Source organism: Drosophila serrata, unplaced genomic scaffold, assembly GCF_035046125.1.
Source record: "Drosophila serrata isolate PLE 108 unplaced genomic scaffold, ASM3504612v1 contig_276, whole genome shotgun sequence".
Taxonomy (NCBI): domain Eukaryota; kingdom Metazoa; phylum Arthropoda; class Insecta; order Diptera; family Drosophilidae; genus Drosophila; species Drosophila serrata.
This window is the reverse complement of record NW_028257174.1, coordinates 2,442,396-2,469,384: the sequence shown is the minus strand read 5'-3', so window position 1 is coordinate 2,469,384 and position 26,989 is coordinate 2,442,396. Positions and strand designations below refer to the sequence as shown.

The window sequence follows — 26,989 nt, the reverse complement described above, 5'->3', positions numbered from 1 at the left end:
TTTCTTTGTGTGCACTCTTACTATTTCCTTGGATTTCCCTTAATTTTCTTATATTTCCTTAGGTTTTTGTGTTAGATTAGCTTTATAGCATACTGAATAGTCCTGCTGGCGCCTGGCCTCATGTGTGCTGGTGATTCGTTTTATTGTCACTTTGTGGCTAGCTCAGTTTTCATTTCCACCGTTTAAACCCTCCTTCAATTTCCTCGAAAATTTCAATTTGAATTTTTGTGCAAAAAAGGAAAAACCAGAAAATGCACAAAAAGGGCCAAAGTTTGATGGCCAGGAAATTGAAGCCAATTTTAATTGGAGTGCAAATAGAAAAATAATGCAAAAACTTGGAATATTTTCCTTACTAAAGAAAGTAGAGGAGCATATGAAAGTTTGAAGAAGGAAATCCTAAATTAAATAATTATTTAATGTAATAAAAGAATCCAGTATATCCAGGCATCATAGAATGTATATTTATTGCACTAAAAAATGTTTAAAATATATTTATTTATAGTTTATTATAGCCATAAATGTCCGAATAGTTCACAAAATCGATTGAAATGGCAAAGCCTTTTTCTTGTCTCCTAATTTTTAAGGCGCTTGAAATTCATTGTCTGTGTGTGAAAATGTTGTCTAGAAACTGGCAATTTTCCTAGTTGGAAAAGTATCGAAGTAGGAGGAGAAAGGCAGCCTGATAAATATTACAAGAAAAAGAGGGAGATCAGGTGCATATGCCCCATCATCTATCTAAATGGATATCGCTGGCTCTAGTTATCTAACTTTGCCCATCTCTACTCGTTACTCTCCACTCAAAGGCACTCGTCTCTCTTCACTCATCTCTCTTCGCTCTTCGCTCGTCACTCGCCTCTCGCCTGTCGCCTTGTATTGTTGCACGTACATGTCGTAGACTTTGTCTTTTGGATAAAACTTCACTAAAAAATGAGCATGGCATGGCGTTGAGCATTTAAACTAGCTACAAAAACACCAGCAAACACCTAACAACAAAATTTTTTTGTACCGTCACCGCGCCGCCCCTTTTTCACCTACGTGATTCGCATGCACAACACGAACACGTGTGTGTGTTGGTGAGTGGTGTACAAATGTGTGTGTGTGTGTGGTTGCCAAGACAAAATGCGGCTAATGTCCCTTTTTTTCCCTTCTTGCTTTTTACCTCCTGTAGTATTTTTGGTTTTTTATTTTTTATTTTATTTTCTTGGTACACTTTTTTATTCTGTGGGTTTAGATTTACAATTTACAGGGGGCAACGCGTGTTCACATATATATATTTTATGCAATTCTTTGTTGTAGATTTTATGGCACTCGGTTCCTGAGAACTCTGCCCAAAAAAAAAGAAGGGAGAAAGAAAAAAAGAAAGTTTTGAGGAAAAAGCAAGAGCAGAAATGGCCAACGCTTAAAAGTGTGCTACAATTTTTGCTCAGCCACTTGAATGGCATGAAGGCATGCAGAGAAAGAAAAATATATCATTTCCGGGATGTTTTTAGATAAATATTGATTTGGATTTTAAAAATAAACAAACTAAACTTTATGAAAAATTTAAAATGGGTGAATAATTATAATTTTTCAGAATAGAAATCATGTTTTAAACATAGCTTTCACCTGCAATTTCTTACTTAGGCTTTCTATCTTTTTAAGCACTTGAGTACACAACATTTTGTTATATTTTTCTGCCTGAAGAAAGAAAAGGTAGGAGACGCCACTAGTTAAACAGGGAAACTTATTTCGTGGCTGTCGCTAATTTGGCCCAGCATCAGCCGCAGCAACATCTAGCGCATAATAATTGCCTGCTCGCACAAGACTCGCTAATTGGCAGCAATTTCCCGGCTTCCATGTTCGGTGGAAATTTCGAAGGGGGGGAGGGAGGAGGAGGAAAAGTGGGAGTGAAATCCTCATCCCAGTCAGTGGCTGAGCCAGTGTTGGTGGTGCTAATACTGCGGTGTCTGGTTGGAATTTCAGTTTTCAGCAATTAGCTGTAAACTTGCAGGCCAAGAAATTTGCGGTTTAAGATATATATATGTAATTAAAATATTTTAAGGGGTACTCTTTCAAGACTTTATAATTTATAATTAGCTTAATAATATATTATATATTGATATTTCACTAATTGTTTTCATTTTTCTTATATTTCTGCGCATTTTAATTGAGTAAATTAAGCTAAATGCTTGTAAATAAATAAGAGAAAGGTCCCAAAAAAGTAAATTATAACACATAGTTTTTCGCCAGTTTACCAACTCCCCTTCCCTCCTTCTTTATCTGACATTTATGTTGTGTACAGTGGAGTGTGTTATTGTTATTGTTGTTGTTGTTGTGGAGATAAGAGGCAGGGTGGTGGAGGTAGCAGAAACTTATGCCAATTCATTAATTAGTCTGCCACTTGCCACGGAAAAGCAGCGACAGCTTGACAAACTTTAACCCACCAGGTCTCTGATAATTTTTGCCCTCTCTTTACTTTTCGTCTTTTTTTATACACTGAGGGATAATGTATACATATATTTATTGAAAGAGTAATAAAGAAATTTGCAGAAACAAGTGCTAACCCTAAAGAAATAAACAAAATTGTAAGGCAATTTAATAATAATGTTAAAAAGAAGTATAATTTTAAACATCACTTTAATCTCTTAATATTTATATTTCCTTGAATTTTTTAAACATTACTTTGAAGTGAACTTAATTTTGTTTGCCAGTGTAGTGGCACATGTGCGCTGCTTCTCCATCGTTGTGTACATTTTGCCACGAAGTGTGTAACTCGATATGACCTTCTACTTAATAAAGGCTCTTCATATTGCCGCACTGGACATGAGTCCTGCGTCCTTATTGTTGCTATTGCTGTGGCACATATATATATTTTATATTCTATATTCAATGCGCGTGGCCTTATCCAGAGCTTGGGATGCAGGACGCAGGACGCAGGACATGTATGGAGCATTCTGCTGTTCATCGCCTCAAGTTGGTTCAGTTTATTTGATTAGTTCGTGTGTATGTGTGGGGAGTATATTGCATATGTGTGTGTGTGTGTGTTTTAGCCAGGCCGATAAAGTTTCAGCAGCTGCAAATATGGCAAACAATTTCACAAAGTGGCCAATGGCAAAAGTTTGCCACTGCCAATCGTCTTATTAGCTAATCGTTGACTTTGTCCATTGCCATCTCTCTGTCTTATTCTCTCTTTCTCCTCTACTTTCTCTTTCCCATTCCCTCTCCCTTTCTCCATTTCTCTCATTTCGCATTTAGTATTATTTTGCCTCCTTTCTTTTCTCATTTGGCACCTAATTAGTTGACTTGTCCAAGCAACTGAGCACAAGGCGCAGAAATCTCATTGGATTTTGTCTTAAATTCAGCCTTCAATTCATTCACTTCAATTAAGGCAATTTTTCTGATCCCCTAAGGAAAAGGTCATGTTTAGTTTTAGATATATAATAATATATATAATATATAATATATTTGAGTACGATAAAATTGATGGATTTAACCCAAAACATATTTCTTGGACATAATGTCTTGTAAGATTTATATTTTCTTGTCTTTAATTTTAAAAATTATTACTTCATGATATTATGATATTATGACATAGTTATTATTATTATTATATTAGTAAACATAATGTTCCTTTAATAAAGAAATAATTACTTGATTCCAATGGAACCATTTGTTGTTAGGTTTATGTTTCAGTTAAAAATCAGACTTCTAGTTATTATAAAACTAAGAAAAACCCCAAAGTCCATTCAAGTTTTATTAAATTTCTTTTAATATTATATATCCTGTATCTTTTCCTGTAATTTTATTGAAAACTCAGCTAGATGAGTTTCCTAGATAATTGTCAGCGACCTGGAAAAAAAAAGAACAAAGTGGTAATAAGCCTGAGCCTCCTTTCGGAGTTAAGGATAAGATTTTCCCCCTTTTTTTTCTCAGACCAAATGGAAAAATCTGACCTTATCAGGACAACACCATCTCCTTCGCCCAGCTTCATCATGTCTTTGTGTGTGTGTGTGTGTGTGTGTGTAAGCGTGTGTGTGTGTGGGTATAAAGGGATGTGTCCTTATCAGAGGCAACACATCGCAGTCTCGTTCACTTGCAACTTTTGTTCAAGTCTTCTCCAGCTTTCTATGTGCGTTTTTTTTTCGTTGTTTTGGGTCGGAGGTGTGCTAAGGATATTTTCCTTTGGCTTTTCATTAAAAAGTCTGAGCCTATCGGACCGTGTAGATCTTTTAACTACGAATAGTCGCTAGCTCTAAGTAAGGGTATGACTTCTATCTACTTTTGCACTGGGAAAAAGTGCGGGGGTATTTTAATTAATCGGAAATGGAGGAAATAAATATAAGAAGGAGTATTTAGAAAGGGAAAGGATAGATTAATTTGGGAAATATCAAGTTTAAGATGTCTAACTACAGAACATTGCTCCTAATTATATTATTTTGTAATAATATAATCGTGGGGAATACATGTTCCAATTCCTAAATTGATATTCTCTGTGTAAGTTTTGGTATCTTTTTCTAGACTCCTCTTGGCCTTCTTTTGTTACCTTTTGTCTGTGAGCATAAAATTGTCGAGTTGTGCAGAAAATTTTTATTGCTGAAAGGTGCTAAAATGAAAAGTGCTGATGCCAAATGCTAATGGCACGAAGGGTGGTATTTTCTTAACTTGTATTTTTTTTTTCTTGTGTCCTCTGTTCTTGTTTTTCAGTATAATATATATATATATATCTTTGCTACAGCTTCCGTGTTTTCTTTTGGCTGATAAACTCAAGTTGCAGCAGCTCCCATTTCTTGGCACCTTTCCTTTAATTATTTAAATTAAAAATTTCTAGGAGACACCGAGTATGTGTGTGTGCATGTTGATGATGATGGTGAGTTGAAGTGTCGACTGGAGCCACTTGGCACAGTTTTCAATCTCTCTAGTCACAACAAAACTGGCGCGTTTAATTAAGCAAAGTGGCCACCATTTTTCCCGCTTTTTCCCCAACTCACATACAAACATTTTCCTGCTGCGGCTTTTTGGCTTTCAAGAGTTTGTCTCGTCTTTCCCTCTGCCTCTTGTCTTTTTGGCTAAGCTTCCGCTTTTCAGCTTCATCCTTCTTCGCTCCCTTTCTCCCCCTTTTGTATTTTCCCTGCTAATTTTGTCTAATTTTGCAAAAAGGGCGGAGGCCGTTGGCTTTTCCAACGTTGGCAGATATGGCTTTAAGGCAAAATGACTGCGTTTTCTTTTTCATTTTTTTTGTTGTATTACTTTTTTAGTATTTGTTGTAAATATTCCATTTCTTTTGTCTTTTTACCTGTGTGTGTGTGTGGGTGTAGGAGTGTTTGTGGCAGCCGCCATAAAGCCTTGCCACTCCAATTGCAGCAAGGAAGTTGCAAAGTGCTTCCTTCTGCCTTCCATTTTCTCTCCCCTTTTGTTTGTTTGTTGCTTCTTTTTTTGGGAAAATGTGAGTGCATTCTGGGCGAAAAAAATAGAAGGCAGAAAAAGGTGTGCAGGCATTTTTCTTTCCTTTTTTGCAGGAAAAGCAGAAATGGTAGCACTTAAAAACAAAGATATTGTCGCACTTAGGTATTCACTTTAGCTTAAATATATAAAGTTATTTTTGCAGAAGAGTTAGTGAGTTGTATAAAAAAATTATATGAGAAATGATTTAGGGGTTAGTAATAGGATTTTATATTATTTATTTATTTTAGCTGTATTAGAAAATTATAAATAAAATGTTTTAAGGCGGATTAAGGTTTTGATATGATTATTTATTTATTGTATTTTCTTTTGTATTTATGTATTTAGTATTTGGTCTTCAAAAATACGTAAGTAAGCTTTTGTTTCTCTTTCCCCTAAAATAGTTTATTGATTTATTCTTAGAGCCCACAAGTTTGAATTTTATATTGTTTGCTTAAGTCAAAAGCCTTGTTTATTTTCTTAATTTGTACATTTATACATTTCCTTATTTTGTCTACAAAATCTACTCAGAAAAACCTCCTTCAGGGCCAAGTATAAATGCAGCAAATCGACTTTTTCTTGATTGCAGCAATCCCCTCTCCAAGATGCAGCCATCAATATAACCTCTATGGCCGCTTGCCAGATAAATATCCTGTCATCTAATTTGTTCTTATTCAAGTCCCTGTTTCGTTTTCGATTTCGATTCCAATTTCGGCTGTCTTTGGCCAAAAAGTTCTTGATGAATTGCGGTTGAAATGTTGTTGGCAACAACAAATGCATTCTTTTGCGGAAAGAAGTTAAGATGTTAAGATGTGGGAAGGAAAATCCCTACACTTCCATTACTTTTATTATTTTTTCGCTCTGCTCGGAAAGGAGATTTCTTAATTTTTCATTTTGTTGTCTGTGCGATATGTGTGTGTGTTTGTGTTTGGCTCTTTGTGCAGATTGAAAAGCGCAGTCAAGCAGTACTTATCCACCGCACTTTTCCTCCAAAATTGAAGCAAGAAATGAGCAAGTAAAAAGAAAGGAAAAATATATATAAAGTGGAATTTTTTTTGTTATTATCCTGAAGTCAGACTAGACAGCAATCAAGGCAAGTGCAGGTGCTCGTGGCACACGATTCCAGGGGAAAAAGGACATGGCACCCCTCTTATGCTTTTCTATTTTAGCTGACATTTTTTTTTTTTTTAAATCATATTTTACGCTCAATTATTGACGTTCAAAGTCGAGGATGTCGCAGACAATGACAAACTAATGGCCGCCTTGGTGGTCCTGGTGGTGGTGGCTCTGTCGACTGGGAAATGGCAGTCAAGTCAATGTCAAAGGACATGGAGAGAGTGAGGACTGTCATTTGGCACTTAATATCTCAGCGTTGCTCGGTGCTTGATGCTTTTCCCCAGCTCAAATGACAATTTGTAAAGCTTTCAATGGAAGAAGCAGCCTATAAAATATATATGTATATCTACGTGATGACTATGCCCCACCAGCAATGGCAATATCTACCAACTAAGGGTGGGTTTTTTTTTTTAGCCTTCATGGAGGTAGGAATTCTGTGTGTTGAAGGTGCCTCTCCAGTAATCAATCACTCAATCAATCAGCAAATAATATGCAATGCAATTTCTCGTCTCTACAAAATGTTTGCCAGCCAAAACTTCCGCTAAAAGGAAGCTCATTGTGGCCAAATGCTGAGGGGAGGTGGCTTCCTGAGTTCCTGGCTCTGGCCAGGATTTGGAGGAGGGTTGGGCGGCCAATCAAGTGAGAAGGTAATAATTGTAAGCCTCGAAAGCAAAAGCAAATCAAAGTCTCTGGCAGGCAAGACCAAAAAGGATATTCAGATGATGAAAAGGAAGTGTACACAGGAATTGGCAGGGCAGGGCAGGGCAGGAGTCCCAGTTTCTCATTTGGAAAAATATACGTTTGCCTTTCATTTGATGTCTAATTTTATTTCTTCTTTTATATACATTTTTTCTTGGCTACAAACGAAAAACGTTTTTGGAATTGCAGATTTTTTGCTGATTACTTTTTTGCAAATACAAAATAAGCTCCGATAATTAATTAAAGTCAACAGGGCATGGCATTAAAGATAACATTAGTACCGATATTCATCCATAAATTAAAAGATAGATTATGTTTACTAGATCTTTTTTGTACTTTTTTATATGCTTGCAATAAAAATTAACCAAAAATTTTAACAATGTTTAAGCAATTTAAATCAGTTTTTATCCCTTTGCTTATGGTTCTGACTGCAATCGTCCTGATCAATTGTAGATTTCCCAATGCCATCACCTTCTCCAGAACCAGATTGTGTCAGATTCTCAGTACTATAATGCAAAGGACGAGCGGAGAACAGGACTTTTACTTCCTTTTCCAATTTACTAGGAGTTGGTTCATCGACGGGACTGTTGCTACGAGTGCTAATATTCGGGAATCCTAATTCTTTGCAATCCTTTTTATCGAGTTCTGGCTGCTCTTTACACTCCAGGGACGTCCAGGACTTGTTCATTTGAGGAATCACTTTGGGTGGTATAAAGCTATCAATGCTGCAACGCATCCCATGTGGCGTATTAGGCATACTTTGCGTCTTTTTGATCTTATATGGTTCAGCACTTTTGTTTAATTCCATTCCTATTCGAGGCGTTAAGGTTGCATATATGGCATTATCTCTGCTAGATGATTGAGATATGGTCTGTGCTTCACCCGATGGCTGTAAAGAGTTGTTTTCATCTAGGAAAATAAAGAAGAATGTAAAATGAATGCTCCAAAGTCATTAAACTAGGCTTCAAGGATAACTAGAATTTAAGGACATTCTTAATGTGAGACTCACTTGTGGGCACACTACGTCCTAGCATATCAGTTCGAGTATATATCGTTTTTCGACGAACACTCTGTTGTGTCTGATTGCCACCTGGATTTGGTGCTACCTGTTCGGAAGTTGAAGGATCCAGAATTTGCTGAAGGCCTTGATCGTCTTCGAGATTCATGGAACCCATTTGTGCAAGGAAATCGCGATCTGTTGCCATATTTGTTACCATCAGAATGTCGCGTCTCGTAGCTAATGAATAATTGTTAATATTTGTTAGTTAATGTAACAGTTGTTATACTTTCGGAGCACAGATGTTGTGTAACGATGTGGGTTAGGAGAGTGAATGCCTTGGTTACATTATCTGGAATGACAACCGAGCACGAGACAGCAAAGAAAGGGGTTACTATGTATAATAAATTCATAAACAATTCCAAAAGTAGATATACGAATAAGATCACCAATAAATTCACCAATTTAATCTTGAATAAAAAATGTAAACAAAAATAATAATAATAATAATAAATGTAACTTTACAATGAATTTAACTAAAATATAAACTCTAAATTCAACAATAAATTCAACAATAAATACATCAATTATTCTTCCGATCAATTCAATTCAATTCAACAATTATTTCATTAAAATAAATACACCCATAAATTCACCAAAAGTTTTTACAATTAATTCACCAATAGCAATTTAAATTTGATTTTTTAATGTATCCTTTATTTACCTATAGATGTCACTTGATTATCTGCATAAATTTCCATTCAAATGATAATCCGATATATTCTTATTTCAAATTAAATTCAGTACTCGGCATTTGTTTTTTGGAGAAATAAATTTTTGCAATGACCAAGCAGCTTCTCTGGTGTCGCAAAACTTCGATGATTAACTTTTTCGATTAACTGAAAACTCACACAGACACACAACACACGCACACACAAGCACACGTGCGCGCCCAAGTATGCAATGGAAAATAGCGAAAATAAGCAAGCAAACAAAACAAACGAACAAACAAACAAACAACAAGAACAACCAGCAGCAGGACCAAAACTGAAAACTTTTCATGGCGATAAACAATTTTCAGCGCTTTCTGTGCTCAGTCAACCTCCCAAAATCCACCAACACTCTTCCCTGGTGTAGATGTGTGCGTGTATTTTTTATGGCATAAATTTATTTTAATGTCTATGCTTAACAATTTCGAGTGCAGGATGCCCTCCTGCGGCCTCCTGCGTCCTCCTGTCCACTGGACTATACACTCAATCAGCTGCTGCCTAGCCAAAGTTTGGAACATGCCACGCCCACGCCCACCCTTCGCACTTCCCCTCATTTCTTCGCCTTTTTCCGGAACGAACTTTTGCATATTGATAAGGAGAAGCCGAGAGAAGCAAAAGCTGTACCAGATAAAACATATTAAAGCCAAAACGGGAGAACACCCAGAGGAAAAAAAAGAAACCAAAATGTTGAATGCCAAAATAAACGGAAGCAGTACAGGGAAAAAAATAAAGCCTAGGCTGTTAATTAATTGGGAAGAGATTATTTTAAAATTGGAACATTTTGAATAAGAATTAATCTATTTTCTAAAAACAGAAGAAAAAATTCACCAATAATCTTGAAATAAATTCATTGGTAAATTTATGGTATTAAAATATAGCATATTATTGATATAACCAAAAAACTATTCAATAGATTTACAAAGTTAAACAAAGTATGAATATATTAAACAATTAACTCACTAAGAAATTTACCAATAAATAAATATGATTCTCCAAATAAAATGATTAACAAAATCACCAATAAACTTATTTTGAATCTAAAAATCTATGAATTCTGCGAAAATTTATGACTACCTAATAAATTCACTTAAAAGCCTATAAACTTTCTGATTATCTTATTATGATTTTACCACTAAACTAATAAATAGATTCACCAATAAACGTATAAATTTTCCCAAATGAATTAATTAAATGTCGTGAATGATAACAATTAGCGGCTGAATTCATTTATTAAGGAATTCAATGCTCCTATATATGTTTTGGTTAAATCTTCAACAAATTTCATAAAAAATTCACCAATGATATTAAGAAATTCACAAAATTTTTTAAAATAATTATTATTTGGATTATTATAATATTATTATTATTATCGGATATCAATATAGTTCGATTTTCTTCTCTGTGGCCCGCATACCTCTCTCTGTCTCTCCATATATATGTACATATCTTTGTTTATTGTTTTTCTCTGCCATTTCCTCAATTCGGCCTTTCCCGGGAATCTGATTGATGTCTGTCAGTTGGGCGAATGTGTGTGTGTGTGTGGAAAACCTTTATCAATGCACGGGGAGGTGGAAAAGTAATAATTATAGGAGAATGTTTAAGCCAAAGGCAATTGTTCGTGATGATAAATGATGTGGGAGTTTTTTGGATTTGGGCCAGTACCACCATTCCCTACCGGCTCCAGCCTCATCAATAATACCTCCAGCTTCCAGCAAGCGAAAAAAAGAGATATATACATACATATAATATATATGTGAAAACAGGATATATCCAGACCCCAATGGAGTCACAACTAATGAGGCCATCAGCCGGAGCGGAGTTGCCGCAATGCCAGCTGTAAAATATTCAAATAGAACAATCAAAAGTAATCTACCAAGTTGCTTTTGGGGAAACCCTCAAGGAGGTGCCAAGGAAAGCCAAAGGAAATAAAACCATACCCAAAAATGCAGGGCAAAAAAAAGGAAGCAGAGAAAACAATAAAAACTTGAGCAGGAAAATTTCCCCAACGAGCAATTTTTTTGTTTGATTTTTTTTTCTTTTTTTTTTTGGGCCAAAAGTAAAACAGAAATTGAGTAAGGAACACAAAAGAAGTGAAAGAAACCCAAAACCAAAACCGAAACTTAAAAGTAACGCTTTGCAAAAAAAAAAGAAAAATATATATATAACGAAACTGTGGCAACAATTTTTCCGTACAAGTATGATAAGTTGGGGAAAGGGGGAAAACCCCCCAGTGAGAGCCTGTGTACTTTTCAAAACTGTTTTAAAAGCTTAACCACAAGAAAACTGCGAATATTCCCTAATGACACACGAAAAAGAAAAAAATGAGGGCGGGGAGAAGTCGGAAAATTTGGCACACAAAGCTGAGGGGGTATTGTGTGAAAGGTTTTTGCCTTTCTTCGTTTTTCCATGTTTTCTTTTCTTTTTTTTTTTTGTTTTTTTGCGGACTCCCCAAATGGTGATGAAGGCCTTGTCTCTGAAAATGAGGAGGAAAAGTGTGGGGAAGTCTGGCGAGAATAGTCGGCAAAAGCCAAAACCGAACAGAGAGAACAAAACGAAACGCATTTTCCCAGAAGCAAGGAACAGGAACAGGAAAATGTGTATGAGAAAAGGCCGTATTTCTTTTCCCAGAGACCTGAGACTCAATTGCTGTGAATATCTGCATAGGCGTAATCAGGATTCTTGGGGGATTGCCAATGGCAAAAGCCGGAAAATGTGGGCGAAAAAAAAATCTACCAAAGTGCTAGAATTAAATCAAGACATAAACGAAAAATAAATCAAAGTTCATTTTGATGATAAAAAATAATTATATATTTTATTTAGTATTTTATTTGAGTCTCTTATTCAAAAATACATATTAAATATTATATATTTCCCACCCACATAATATTTACTACCTAACTTACTCCCTTTTTTATTTATTCAAAAAGTTAATTCTCCCTCAATTACAGTTTAACTGAAATATATTTATATATATCCTTTGCGTTGTCCTTGTTGAAATCAAATTGAATTACAAAAGAGATGAAGCAAACTCGCTGAAAGTAAAAAAACAAACGAACGACATTTCATTCTCATTGCCAGTGTAAAATTGTAATTTTTACACCTTCACACCCAGCCACACCCTACCCATTTTCCATTTTCCACTCTCACTCCCTTTTCCTTCTCCTGGGAAATGCCGGTGCCACTTGAGGAACTTTTAGTGCGTCTCAATGCGCATTTTAAATAAAATAGAAATTCAATTTACTTTAAATAAGCGACAAGGTGTGTGGGTGGGGATAACAAGGTGACAAGCCGGCGACACGTCAATGCCAGAGTTTCCACAGCTTTTCCGCCGCACAAATGAAATGTAGAAAAATAAAAATAAAGAAAAGTGAAAGAAAAACGAAAAGTTTTCTCTTTTTTCTCTCTTACTAAATGAACTTAAAATTGACTAAATGTGCTAGAAAAAAGGTGCGAAGCTCCTTGGGGAGATGCCGGGAAATGCCAAGGAAAATCGAGGGAGTGGGGTGGAAATTGAGGTATGCGAAGAACAAGCAACGAATATAATTAAGCGGCGTTTAAAATGCTTGTACTAAGACACGCGGCAGCGGAACAGGCTGAAAATTGTGTGGAGGCTGCGTTAATTGTGGGGGTTGGAGGGGGAAAAACTCGAAAAACTTTCCGCAAAGTTTAATTTAAATATGAATGAGCGTTTTTCCAACCACCCACCCAATTTCTTTTCCCTTCCCTCTCGACTGCTGCTTTCCTTAACGTCCTTTTCATTTTCTTCTTAAAAATAGATGGACTTTCGCCGCAAAACGAGCTTGTCAAGCGCCAGCGGTTTCAATTATAGTTGAATAAATACTTGGGAAAATTAATTGTTGTGTTGTTAGATTACAAAAAAATATTAATTTTCAATTTATAAGGTTTCTTTAGAGATTTAAAATTAATATTAAAGCTTGAAAGTATATCTAAAATTAATATTAAAGTTTGAAAGTATATCTAAGGTAAATCAATCATTGGAAAAATATATTTATCATTGATCTAGCTAATGTTTTAGGGCGTAAATATTTATTTTTCAGTGTCTAGGGTATATCTAAATTATGGAAATAATTTTTCAAGGGTGTGTTTTAGTTATAAATCAATATTTATCAAGATTTTTCCAAGACAATATTTTAGGACAAATCAAAATTTAAAAAACTCATAACTAAGACAAAAATGCATTAATTTCAATGCGGTAAGCTTTCCTATGCTAGTTTTTGTTAGCTTAATAAATCTGCATACTTAATTTCAAATTATAAAGAATTCCATTTTTTATGATTTTTTTTCTCTTAATTTTAATGAAATAACGCCTTAAAAAAATTGAAAAAATTTTCAATTTATTTTTTGCTCTTAAACTGGTCTAGATCGATTCGGCTGTTAATGCTGATCAAGAATATATATATTTTATAGGGTCGGAAATGACTCCTTCACATAGTTTTAAGCTTCTGACTAAAATTATAATACAATTTTTTAATCGATTTTAACTATATATTTATGTGACAATTTTTTCGACAAATCAAATTTTAAAAAACTCATAAATTGGCCAAAAATGCATTAAATTTAATTCGGTAAGCTTTCCTATGCTAGATTTTGTTAGCTTAATAAATCTGCATACTCAATTTCAAATTATAAAAAATTCTATTTTTAATGATTTTTGTTTTTGTTAATTTTAATGAAATTACCCCTTAAAAAATTTAAAAAAAAATTTTAATTTTTTTTTTTCTGTCTAATATAGCTAGATCGATTCGGCTGTTAATGCTGATCAAGAATATATATATTTTATAGGGTCGGAAATGACTCCTTCACATAGTTTTAAGCTTCTGACTAAAATTATAATACAATTTCTTAATCGATTTTAACTATATATTTATGTGACAATTTTTTTCGACAAATCAAATTTTAAAAAACTCATAAATAGGCCAAAAATGCATTAAATTTAATTCGGTAAGCTTTCCTATGCTAGATTTTGTCAGCTTAATAAATCTGCATACTCAATTTCAAATTATAAAAAATTCTATTTTTAATGATTTTTGTTTTTGATAATTTTAATGAAATTACCCCTTAAAAAAATTAAAAAAAAATTTTAATTTTTTTTTTTCTGTCTAATATAGCTAGATCGATTCGGCTGTTAATGCTGATCAAGAATATATATATTTTATAGGGTCGAAAATGACTCCTTCACATAGTTTTAAGCTTCTGACTAAAATTATAATACAATTTTTTAATCGATTTTAACTATATATTTATGTGACAATTTTTTCGACAAATCAAATTTTAAAAAACTCATAAATTGGCCAAAAATGCATTAAATTTAATTCGGTAAGCTTTCCTATGCTAGATTTTGTTAGCTTAATAAATCTGCATACTCAATTTCAAATTATAAAAAATTCTATTTTTAATGATTTTTGTTTTTGTTAATTTTAATGAAATTACCCCTTAAAAAATTTAAAAAAAAATTTTAATTTTTTTTTTTCTGTCTAATATAGCTAGATCGATTCGGCTGTTAATGCTGATCAAGAATATATATATTTTATAGGGTCGAAATTGACTCCTTTACTGAGTTTTAAGCTTCCAAATGAATGCGTAATCCTCTTTGTAAAAATGTATTTAATGACACCTTTTTTTTTTGTCTAGCAATTGATATGTATCTTGTTTTACATAAAATTCTTTAAATAAATCATTTTATAGGCAATGGTAGAAATATATTTCACAAATAACCAGCAAGTGGTCTTTAGAAAAGCTTTAATACTTTTATTAAGCATTTAGAAACCATTTCTGAAAAGCTAATCCTATATTTTATTAAGTTAGACAAAACTTTATTTATTTATTTTAGTTAGAAATATTAAAATTTGTATAGTATATTTTTGTTTTAACCAACAGTCTGCTACTATTTTAATTACACAACTATTTCACTATAATTCAAGTGCAAAAAACACCCCCTCTTGTATACATATTTATTCCCTGAAATGAGGAAAATCCTTCCAAGAAGCAAAACTGAGTGGCTTGGCTTGCCTTGCCTTGTTTTTCCAAAGTTACTTCTTCTTCATCGTCTTTTTCACCTTCTGTTGGGGAAAACTGCTGGCCGACTTAAAGGGGCATTATAAATTGCTACCTAATCCAACGGACTTAAGGCTCCTCTCCTCCACGGTGTGTGTGTTTGTTTTCATTGCCACGATGGTTGGAGGGTTTTCTTGGGATGGAAAATGAAGGTCTGAAGCATAAATCCAAGGGTGAGAAGTCTCCGGCTTTGATTTCGCTTTATGTTCGGGCATCACAACAGATTTGCTTTGCTGGCCATATTGTGTTGCCTGATTTTCTCCTCCCCCCGCGGCATTTTGCCTTTGTTGTTGCCAGGTGATAAGGCAAATCGCATTCACTGCTCCTCGCCAGAGTAAACCGCAGAAAAGGATCAAGGCTAAGGCTTTGCCTCTAGCAGACCGGTTCTAAAATCGCGTTTTTCGCATAATTATAAAGCAGCTTTTCGAGTGCACTTGCCACAAAAGTAGTAGAAAAAAAGTATATATACAAAAGTATAAAAAAAAGTAAAATAAAATGATGCTGGTGGTGGGTGTGGTTGGTCCATTGATGGCCAGGCGCCAAACTGGCGGCCGCCAAACCCCACACAACAAAAAAAAGCACAGAAACGAGAGAAAAACTGGGGAAAAAAGGCGAGGAAAACAAACAAAAACAGACATAAATACAGTTGGGGATTTATATCGCTTTCTCTGAGTCTGTGTGTGTGTGTGTGAGCGCAAAAGGACACTTGTAACACTTGTAAGATAACGGGGGGAGCATCTTGCTCTATCTTTAGTCTCCTCCCCTACTTTATCCTCTCTGTCTCGCTCCCTTTTGACTCTAATCAATTTATTGAATTTATTTTTTCTGATTTTATTAAAGCGCGCAAAAAGCATTGATAATAATAGGCAGGAAAATGACACGACGAGGAAGATACCTTTTACTAGGGTTTAAGTATCTGCAAAAAGTATAGCATACATTTAAGGGCTTTCTAAGTAACTAAGGGAATTCCTCGGCTATTTGTTTGTAAATAAATATAAATGAAATATTGATTTGTTTATTAATAAATTCAATAAATAATTAAATAGGTTATGATACTAATTTTAATAATAATTAACTCATAAATATCTTATAGTTCTATATAGAACACTATAAAGTATAGATAGTTATGCCTACTGCGGAAAAAAACATTAAACACATATACATAAATATTATTTTTAATATAATATTTATATTTTAAATATAATATTAATAAAATACATATTTTTTAATAGTACATAAATTAAATAAAAATAATTAAATAGTTGCTGGAACTTATGTTACTCGCTAGATCTTTTCGTAATTGTTTACTCGTTAAATGAATCATAATATACCCTTCCTCATTTAATCTTACCCTTAGAAAAACAATTTTTGGCCAGTCAAAAAATAGATATATATACCATATACATTTATTGACAGCTTCGCAAAGGCGCAAAGAGGAAGTGGGCGTGGCTCTGAAATTGTCACTGGTTGGAGCAAGTGGATTTCGTTTGGCGCCTGGCATAATTAAGTTAGAACCTTTTTTTTTTTGCCACCGCCGCCGCCGCCGCCGCTTTGTGACGTGACTGGAGGGTTTTTCCCCTTGGAAAACAACCAGTTTTTCACAGCTTTCCCCCAACCCCAGAAGCGATTGTTATTGTTGGTGAAGCTGCTGCTGCTGGTGAAAGGACGCTCTGATTGCTCCTCGATGGCAAAAGGATGTGTCTAGGACACGCTCAAGCAGTTAACACACTCGACTGTACTTAGCCCTAAGCCCACGGAAACTAAAGGCGGCCTAAAAATATATATATATGTATATAAGAATGGGGTGGCGATTGGGATTACCAAGAAGACGGAAAATTCTTGAGGAAAATACAGCAGCAAATGGTTTGCTAAATGATAATCCCTTTTGCCAAAAGGAAACTCTCCTTGGGAGATAAGAAAATGGGAAGAGATATTGGGTCGAGAGGGAGGAATGGCATTTAAAGTCAGATCATCATCCATCAAATAGAATTAGATACCCGAAAACAAAAATCTCTAAAATCAGTCAATTTTCTAGTTTAGATATTTAGAAATTTGCCTAAAATGATGAAAATGAGTTAGATGGATAGATTTTTCATCCCCTTCAAATATTTTAAAGAATTTCATTGAGGTAATTAATTAACTTGGAACTGGAAAAAGTTGTATCTTTCATCAACTAAAAGTATCTAAAATATACCAAAACACAAGGGAATCATTTTCATGAGTTTCCTGAACCCCATTGTAATTACATTACAATTGACTTTACAGTTCCAACAACTTCGGTAATGCACATTTTTTGTTTTTTTTTTTTTTGTTTTGGGGGAGAAAAGTTTCTATTAAAAAGTTGAAACACAGCTGCAGTTGATCAATCAAAACAAGCCGATAAACTTTTTGTGGTCTAGATTCCATTTAAACATTGACTTTATCCCAATCCACGGATTTAAGCTGGCCCTTACTGTTGTGTATGTGTCTCTCTCTCATGGTTTTCCACTCAAACTTTTGTCAGTCATTTCCCATTTCACATTTTCCTGCCGTGTCCCCACTCAGCTAAAAAAAATAGGATATACTATATGACACACACATTCGCATATACTCATCCATTATTTCCAATTCAAACTTTACCAATTACAAATCTGCTGCTGTGCAAAATGTTCGCCATCAACTTTTTGCATATTTTCCCCACAGATTATCCACATACAAACTTAACCCCAAAAATGCTGCAAATATATATAGATATATCACTCTGTATTTATAAAAAATAAAGGGAGAAATGATTTCCACTAATTGTGAACATTTTTCAACAGCTCTGAATGCTCTCTCCCCCTTTTTTTGTTTACACGAAAATCCTGCTGCCTGCTGCACATTTAATACATTCATTCATGTATATTTCTCTATATATAAATTTATATATATTTTGTATTTATTTTGTCTTTTTCAGCTGGTCGGTGGTGAATTCGATATGGAATTGAATTTTGTGATACAGGATGCGCAGAATATCAAACATATGCTGGAGCTGCTGGATCATTGTCCGCCCAATTTGCAGGTGAGTTTTTCACTTTATTTTTATACAGAAAACAAACAATTGTCAAAGTAACTGCACAAAAATCCACAAACAACACACATATTTTTATTTGTATATATACGTGTATGTTTTGGTGACTTTTTAATAGAATTTAATTCAATTCGCGCTGCGGCATCAAAGGAAATTAACAACAAAGGGGCGTGGCTGTTGAAATTGTGCGTAATGAAAACGCAACATCAACATGAAATGCCTCTCAACTCCCACCGCCAGCTTGTTTTTCCCCTTTTTTCTTTATTTTTTTTTTACCCCGCTCTGAGCGGTGCTTCTGGTTTTCTTACTTTTTCTTTTTTTTGGTTCTTCTCCGATTTGCATATGAATTTGTGTGTATATAGAGAGAGAAAAGGGTGATATAACAAAATTTATAGGGAATTTAGAGGAATAAATGAAAAATTTTGAAAGAGAAAATATTGAGGGTTTTTTAAAGCACTTAAAAGGGTTATGAAATATAAAGGACAGCAGAAAAAACGAATATTTATAAATATAAAATATAGAATTTTAGGGAAAAATATATTAAACTAGGTATTTCTTTTTTACCAAATAAATATATTTACAAAGAAAGGAACAGAAATTTGCATTGTATATGTTAAAAAAAAACATTTTTTAAGGTAGTATTAAATACAGATTTCCTTAATGAGGATTTTTTTTAATTCGACTTCTCACACCCTTGCAGGGTATTATACTTTTAGTCGGAAGCTTAAAACTAAGTGAAGGAGTCATTTTCGACCCCATAAATTATATATATTCTTCATCAGCATCAACAGGCGAATCTTTCTAGCCATTTTCGAGAACAAAAAAAAATTTTTAATTTTTTTCAAATTTTTAAGGGGTAATTTCATTAAAATTAACAACAAAAAAATCATAAGAAATAGATTTTTTTATAATTTGAAATTGAGTATGCAGATTTCTTAAGCTAACAAAAATTAGCATAGGAAAGCTTACCGAATTAAAATTAATGAATTTTTGGCCTATTAATGAGTTTTTAAAAATTTGATTTGTGAAAAAATTGTCACATAAATATATAGTCAAAGTCGATTAAAAAATTGTATTATAATTTTAGTCAGAAACTTAAAACTATGTGAAGGAGTCATTTCCGACCCCATAAATCATATATATTCTTGATCAGCATGAAAATCCGAGTCGATTTAGCCATGTTTGACAGCAGAAAAAAAAATTCAATTTTTTTCAAATTTTTTAAGGCGTTATTTCATTAAAATTAAACCAAAAAAAATTGATAAAATTTAAAATTTTTTATAATAATAAATTGAGTATACAGATTTATTACCCTAACAAAAACTAGCATAGGAAAGCTTGACGGATTAAAATTAGTGCATTTTTGGCCTAGTTATGAGTTTTCAAAAATTTGTTTTTTCGACAAAATTGTCACATAAATATCTTGTTAAATATTAACTCAAAGAATGTGAATATTTTAAGCTTAGCTATGATCAATTTTCGATTTGATCGTATTAATCATTATTAAACTGCAAGGCTATATAAGCTTTGCCTCCTTGATATTAGTTTCCTTTTTTGCTTATAACGAAAACAGTATTCTTTATTTGGAAAGTCATATTTTCTTAGTTTTTTATATTGTATTATTATTTAATAGACCTAAAGAGTGATAGGTAGAGCTACAACAATTACTTGGACTTTATAATCCTTTTAAAACAGTGTCGAAAACTGTGATATCAAATATTTTATCGTGAAAACATATATATTTATACCAAATTTTTGTAATTTACATATTTTTTCATACTTCAATACATATTTGTTTAGGGACTACAATGCCTTAAGAATTTACATTTATTTGTTTAAAGAAATATTAAAATTTACCCTTTCATTGTTTTTAAAAAGAATTTATTATAGTAATTGTTCCATAAAATATGGCTTTATTTTAGTGCTAAATATTTCAAAAAGAAAAGGAGAAAAATAGAATATTTTTTCTATGTGCATGGTGTGTGTGTGTGTGCTTGTGGGTGGCTTCGTCATGAGTGTGTGTGTTTGCGCTTAACAATATTTTACACCTGACGTTGTCGCTGTTCGCTCGCTTGTGCCATCAAATTATTAGCATGACTGCCGGCGAAAGGATCCAGTGCAGGTGTAGGTGTAGGTGTAGATGTGTGTGTGAGTTGGTGTATTTCTCTTTTTATTTCTCCATTTTTTATACCAACTAACGTGTGCGTGTGTGTATGTGTGTGTGTGTTGACAGGAAGTGTTTTCTCCTGGCAGGCTGAGTGGGTGCTGGTGCTTTTGCTGGTTTTCTGGTTGTTGCCGGTGTCATCCCAAAGTGCGAAGGCGCAGACATCGGAAGCAGGTAGCTACAGTACCATAATATATATATACATAAATATGTGTATATATATCCATCTATCCAATGGAAAATCGCAACAAAGTTGCCGCTTTATGAGTTTCCATTGCATTGGTTCGTTGACCCCACCCACCTTCCTCTAGAAAATTCAGACGTTAACCACTGGAAAAACTCACTGCGAAATATAATTCAGAAAATAACAACAAAACAAGGAGAAACATTTAAAAAAAAAAGGTGGAAATTCCAGGAATATCAAAATTTTTGGTTCACACAAAAGCGCACTGAAGCATATCAAATGGCATTTTGCAAAAATATTTTTGTCAATAATGGCGAATAACACCAGAGTTGGTGTGCTTTGTTGTTTGAGGTTTATCTGATTAAATTCAATAGAATTATGACTTTAATTTATGGTTTTATAGTGTTTAAATACTTTGTTTGGAGTTTAAAATACAATGTTTGTTTAGATTTTAAAGCAAGAAAGAAATTATAAAGCTTAATTAATTATTTTTGTGATTTTCTTAAGATTTTACTTGAAGTTTTAGCTAGTTTCTGGTGTTGAATGTATATTATTTACTTTCCTTCAAGTCTGAGTGTCTTCTTTTTGGCATTTTCTTTATTAAATACCTCTCAAAGATGGCTTTAACTCCATTTTGGCCCTGATTTTGCGTAGGTTGTGCTGTGTATGTCATCTTACCTGAAACGTGGCTCTGAGTATATTTGAGTGTGTTTGTGCCTTGCAAACAAGCGATACATTTAACAGCGTCTTACATATGACACACACACACACTTTACACACATCCTACACACCTTCAAAATATCAGCCCCTGTAACTACTCTTTAATGATATGCGTCAGTTGCTTGTTTCCGCTTTGTTGGCCTAGATGTTTGCTCTTGTTGCGGTTGAAGCCTTACAATTTATTTGGCTTTTTAAATTAATGAAAATTGTCAGTGACAAATTTTTGGGCACTGTGTGTGTGTGTGTGTGTGTGTGTGTGTGCGTGTATGTGTGTGCGTGTGTTGTGTAGCATGTGTCATCCCTGGATTGTTGGCATATGTAAAACAAGCATCAAATATGCATCATCGGTGTGGTGGTGGTGCCAGGATCTCTCTTACTTCATTTGGCATGCGAGGCAGGTGTGAGCCCCCTTCCCCCCCTGAACAACAAAACCGCCCACAGAATTTACGAGCATTTTATGGGGCACTAAGGAAAGTCACCTACCCACCCACCATCCACCACCCACCACCTACCCTATCTTTTACCTTATGCGAAGATATGTCCCCTTCAAGGATATTATATGTTGGGCTCAGAGGCCTACAAAAGCGGCGGGATTACCTATATACATTTTTAACTTTATTTTTGTGTAAAGCTTGCTTTTTTTATTATCTTCACTTTATTTTGAACAAGAAAATATTTAATACATGTTTATATTTTTTAATATGATGCAATATTTATGTATAAAATGTTTCCTTTAAATTCTTTTATTATACACATTAGAGTCTTTTTAGTAAAAATATTTTTGAATTTACAGTCTTTCATGAGGTTTTCCTCTTACATTAAATTACATGTTTATTAAATATAATACATGCTAATATTTATTTATAATATAATATTTATGTATAAAATATATCCTTTGAATTCTGATTTATATAAATAAGAGTCTTTTGGTGAAAATATTTTTGTATATTCAGTATTTCATGAGATTTTTCTCTTTTATTTTATATTTCATATATTTTATAGTTTGTTTATGTACGAATTCATATACTCTTTCTCTATATACCTGGTTGTAGTGAGTAAACATTATGCATTCAGGGAGAGGTCGTCTTAAATGATTTATGTTCAACTACAGGAGTAGTCCTTTTGGCCACCTTTTGGCCACCTTTTGCCCCTTCTGTTACAATTTCCCTCCGCCCTTTGATTACAAACGCCAACACCCCCCCTTTCGACAATCGTCGACAGCAGCCGTCGCCCAATTGATTCGGCACGTAACTGAGGCAAGTGCAAATAACTGTTTTAGTCCTTGTACCTGTGACAGGTGCCTCGCCCCACCCGGCAACCATAACATTTTATACTTGACAATAAATTCATCGCCCTTTTCGGCCGTGTCCTGTCGTGTTCGTGTTCGTTCGTCCCTTTAAATCAAAGCTTCTTTTTTGGAAAATTAAGGCCGTAATGCGGCCTACCAACTTGGAGGGCGGATGCTCCTTTTACTCCTGTTCCTCCTGCTGCTGTTTACCCCACTTCGACCGCATATTTGTCGTGGCTCGTCGCCTCTGTATGCTCAATAAAATTTTACAGCCTTTGCCAGCTCAGCAATTTGCGTAACTCTTGCCACAGTCAGGAAAAGGAGCTAAAAAGGCGCTGAAAAGGATTCAAGCTGAGAGAGAGAGTGGGAGGGTGAAGAGAAATGGCCCAGGACGAAAGGCAGGTGGGAATCAACAGACGAACACCTTTCACCTTTCATCGAATTGGTTTCCGCTCTTTGTTTTTCCCTCCCTCTCTCCACCCTTTGCATTCGTTTGTCCTTTCCTTCATTCATTCATTCTTTCTTCCTTGTTTTTTTTCTTTGTGTGTGTGTACTTTTACTTCCACCTGGGAGCCGCCGGTAGCTGTAAATAACTTTGTTAAAGGCCGCAAACAATGTCCTGCTGTTGACCCAGGCGGGGTGTCCTTTTAAAATGAACCCCAAGCCCCAAAGCAATGAGTATTCCGGTTTTTCAGGTTGTCAAAAGAAAAAGTCAATCAATTGGTATTATTCATAAATGAAAAGTTGATTATTGATAGCCTGGAAATAATTTATATAAATTTTAATACCTTTACTTGGGGATTTATTTAAGGGTTTAATTAAGCAAGGAGAACTTGTTAGGTAGTTTAAGATTTTTTTAAATTTATTTATTTTCTGCGAGCATTTTTTATAGTCTAAAGCACGTAAAAATGTTGTCCAAAATTTAATAAAATTGTTTTGAAAAAGAAGGAGCTTTGAATGCATCTTAAGATATATAATTTAAATTAATAGATTTTAAGGAACCTATTCGTTATAGCCTGAAAGCTTAAACTCCAGCCTTAAAGATATAAATTTTTTTTAAATAAATTTATATTAGGTGAAAAGTATAAAACATACTTTTAAAAGACTTTAAAAACCCGCATATCTACAACAATCTTAATTATAAACACATTCTAGGAACTTTAGGCATTTCTAATTTTATTTTAGTTAAGAAAAATCATCCAACTAATTACAAATTACCCAGCAAAGTATGAAGATACAAGCTCATCTCCATAAATTTTGCTGAAAACTCCCATAGCAGCATAATTTCTAGATTCTTCAAACATAAATACAAAGTTTTAAGTTGGCTGCTTTAGTCCCAGAGTCATGTGTGTATGTGTGTTAAGTCAAACATCAAAGTTGGATAAAGATATCCTGGCTGGTGAGATGTAGAACCCTATCGCCAGAATACTTCCTTTTTGGCATTATTTCGAAGGAATTTCCACCTCCAACTCGCTCTCTGCGCTGACTGGCTGCGATAAAAATGAAACATTTTTAAGCTGCTTCTGCTGCTGCTTCTGTTTTTGTGAAAAGTGCGAAGCCATCGCAACATTTCAGTTTGGCAAGTATCTGAAAGTTGTATCTTTGGCTTAGGGGCCGCTTATCTACATTCGAACAGGGCCCAGAGCCATCGCTTTTCCCAGTTAGCAGTTACCACTGCCCAGTTTTGGTTGGCTGTGTTTGGTGGTAAAGTTACATGGAGGATTAACTTGTGATTATGTTGGCAGGCAACGATTTTCCCCGTCGCCAGTTGGCAACTTTTCCCCGGCTTTTACCCAAACCAAACCGAACCTAACCCTGGCTTTAAAGTCTAGACCGCGGCGTAATTATCTGAAGTGTGTGTGTATGTTGGTAAATCATCAACTGGATGCTGGCTGTCCTTTTTTTTTTATTCGTAAAGCCAGAGAGATAGCCCTGGCAACAACAACAACAACGCAAATGGCATGTGCCATAAAATACATAAAATAGAAAGCAGCCGAGGGCTATACATGAAATTTATTCATGAATTGAATTTGTATTCCTCGCAGATATTTTATAAGTTTTCCATTTCTATTCGCCCCTCCTCTCTCTATAGCTAGCTAGAGTCCTGCTCCAGCCACACCATTTCCATTTCCATTACCATTTCCACCTCCAACCTCTCTGTATTATTTCCGCCTTTTTCCCCATTTTACCAGTGTGACTGTATTTTGTGTAATGCTGAGCAATGAGCATAAGAAGATTATGTTTTTTTTTTAGCCGCGTTCTTGTGGGATTTATATTCGCTTATTTATTTATTTGTTGGTCTTGGGGCAACTTTCCGTTTGTAGTTTTGTGCGTTGGGGTTATTATTTTTCCATCACGATGAGTCATTTTATAGAAGATTTCAGGGTGAGCACACTTGGGTTGATTTAATAGGAAATACCAAAGTAATTGCTTTTTAAAGGGTTATTAAATATAGTAGAGATTGCTTTTTAAACCATTATTAAATATATTAATTTTTAAATATTACATATAAATAAATTATTATTATTATCATTTGTATTAAATATATTAATTATTAAATATTACATATAAATAAATATTCTAATAATAATCATGAAATTTACTCTCCGTTGAGGTTTTTTAATTGACTGATGCATATGTAAGTCTGGTCATACTATGAATTTCAAGGAAACTATAACAATTTTTAGGTGTTTTAATAATGCAAACACACAAAATTTAAAATATTAATTAAAATTCTATAAAATAAATACATTGATTTGCAAGAGAATCTGTATTTAGTTTAAGTAACTTAATAAATGCAACTAAACAAATATTTATCACTCTTGAAAACCTCCTTCATGGATCCTTAATTCACTGATGCATATGCAGACCTGGTCACACTCTGACAATAGGTTGAATGAATTGAAATGCAAGTAGCCAAAGCCAAAGCCAGGCAAGTCAAGGCCCATTGCGAATGCCAAAGCCACTGCAGGGCAGCTGGAATCGAACTCGCCATTAAATATGAATTGTGATTGCCTTGATAGAAGATGGAGGAGATACAAAAACAACAAAAAAATACAAAGTATACAAAAAAACAGAGAAAGAAGACTAAGAGAGAGAGATAGAGACAGAATCGAATTGAAATGCACACAAGAATAACAAAAGTTTTACGAACAGAACGACGGACATGGGAGCAAGGATTGCTCCTGGCCTGGGCAAGGACCTGGGTAGGGGGAAGGGGGTTTTTGGGCACAGGAAGGACACACTTTGAAATGGGTTCAACATTAGCCGGGACACGGGACCTAGCATTTGTATTGGCAGCGTTGCCTTTTGTGTGTTTTTGGCCTTTTGATGCCGCCTTTTATTACATTTGTGTCGCCGGCGATATGCTGCCTCCGCCTTTCTCCCTCTTTCTCTCTGTGTATATATATATATGTTATATACCCTTTTTTCTGAGGTATTTTGAACTTTGATCGAATCCCTAACAATTTAAAGCATATTTACTTGAATTAAGTCATTGAATTTATCAATTTAGATTGGATTTGTGACAAGTAACATTGTACCATTGGTTTTAAGTGGGTTCAAATGTATTTTAAAAATATTTATATATATATAGTTATTATTATTCAATGTACTATTCATTTATATATATTTATACTTCAATTTAAATATTATAAAATATTTTTCAGAACCCTTAACACTCTTCAAAGCTCTCTTATGCTTTATAGGCGTTTTATTCTTAAACTGATTTAATTGAAATACCTTTTGAAAACTCTGCCAGGGTGCTGTGCCTTCGACTTTTTTGCCATATTTTCTTGGTTTTTCACCAATTTCTTGCCGGTCTCTTCTTTCCCCGCTGGGTGGATGCTTTTCTTCTTTTATATATACGATTTTTTTGCTGTTGTTATTGGCAGCACTCGTCACGTAGGGGACAACGGCGATGGCAACGACAACCAGGACGACGACAGTCAAACACATTGAATGACCCGAACCTGACCCCGACCCTCTGGCAAAAAACCTAGGGAAAACCCATGGAAACTTGGACCTGGGCCTTCGCCCTGGGGGCCACCCGTTGAGTTTAAAGAATTGTCTGGCATGTGAAAAGGTCATTTAATTTCTTTTTGATTTGTTTTTGCTTTGGCTCGCTCGCTCTTTTGGGCTTTTTGCGCTTTTGAGACCGTCGACGCGGTCGTCATTAAAGTGTAAATGTATTTTTAAGTAGACGCCGCCGCCTCCTCCGCAGGAAAAATAGAATTACCCCAAAAAATAGGATGGGAGAAAATCGGGAAAATGCGGTGGTTTCTGGAGTGAAATGGGCCGAAATAGCGTAGCCGAAAAGCCCAAAAGCCGCACAAGTTTCAATATTTTCTTCTTTTATTTTTTGTTGTATGTTTTTTATTTTTTTTGCTTCTCTTTACTCTTCGCTTGAGTTAATAGCATTTTAAGTGCGATGCTGAGGGGGTGAGATGTACTACTCCCCCTCTTTATTTTCGAACTTTTTTTGGATGCACAAAGCATATAGGCAATATA

General features: G+C 34.4%; 2 protein-coding genes across 28 annotated transcripts in view; one reads left to right on the top strand and one right to left on the bottom strand.

The window, feature by feature from the left end:
- Window positions 1–26,989, top strand: part of rg (A kinase anchor protein rugose) — a 235,809-nt gene that overhangs the window by 146,223 nt on the left and 62,597 nt on the right. For all 27 annotated transcript variants that reach the window (XM_086835487.1, XM_086835496.1, XM_086835488.1 and 24 more), the window contains one exon: window positions 18,011–18,115. In XM_086835487.1, coding sequence (XP_086691613.1) covers window positions 18,011–18,115 — 105 coding nt within the window. The remainder of the gene's footprint in view (window positions 1–18,010; window positions 18,116–26,989) is intronic.
- Window positions 7,549–10,823, bottom strand: LOC110180562 (uncharacterized). The gene is made up of 3 exons (XM_086835505.1): window positions 8,520–10,823; window positions 8,243–8,470; window positions 7,549–8,142 (listed from the first exon to the last, which is right to left on the bottom strand). The coding sequence occupies exons 1-3, from the start codon at window positions 8,641–8,643 to the stop codon at window positions 7,631–7,633; spliced, it is 864 nt and encodes a 287-aa protein (XP_086691631.1). The 5' UTR covers window positions 8,644–10,823; the 3' UTR covers window positions 7,549–7,630.

Excerpts from the sequence above, each read along its gene's own strand:
- LOC110180562 (XM_086835505.1), bottom strand. The coding sequence starts at position 8,643 with ATGAATTTATTATACATAGTAACCCCTTTCTTTGCTGTCTCGTGCTCG. Across the intron at positions 8,471-8,519 it reads ACAACATCTGTGCTCCGAAA|CTACGAGACGCGACATTCTG; the intron begins GTATAACAACTG and ends ATTATTCATTAG. Across the intron at positions 8,143-8,242 it reads AGGACGTAGTGTGCCCACAA|ATGAAAACAACTCTTTACAG; the intron begins GTGAGTCTCACA and ends TTATTTTCCTAG.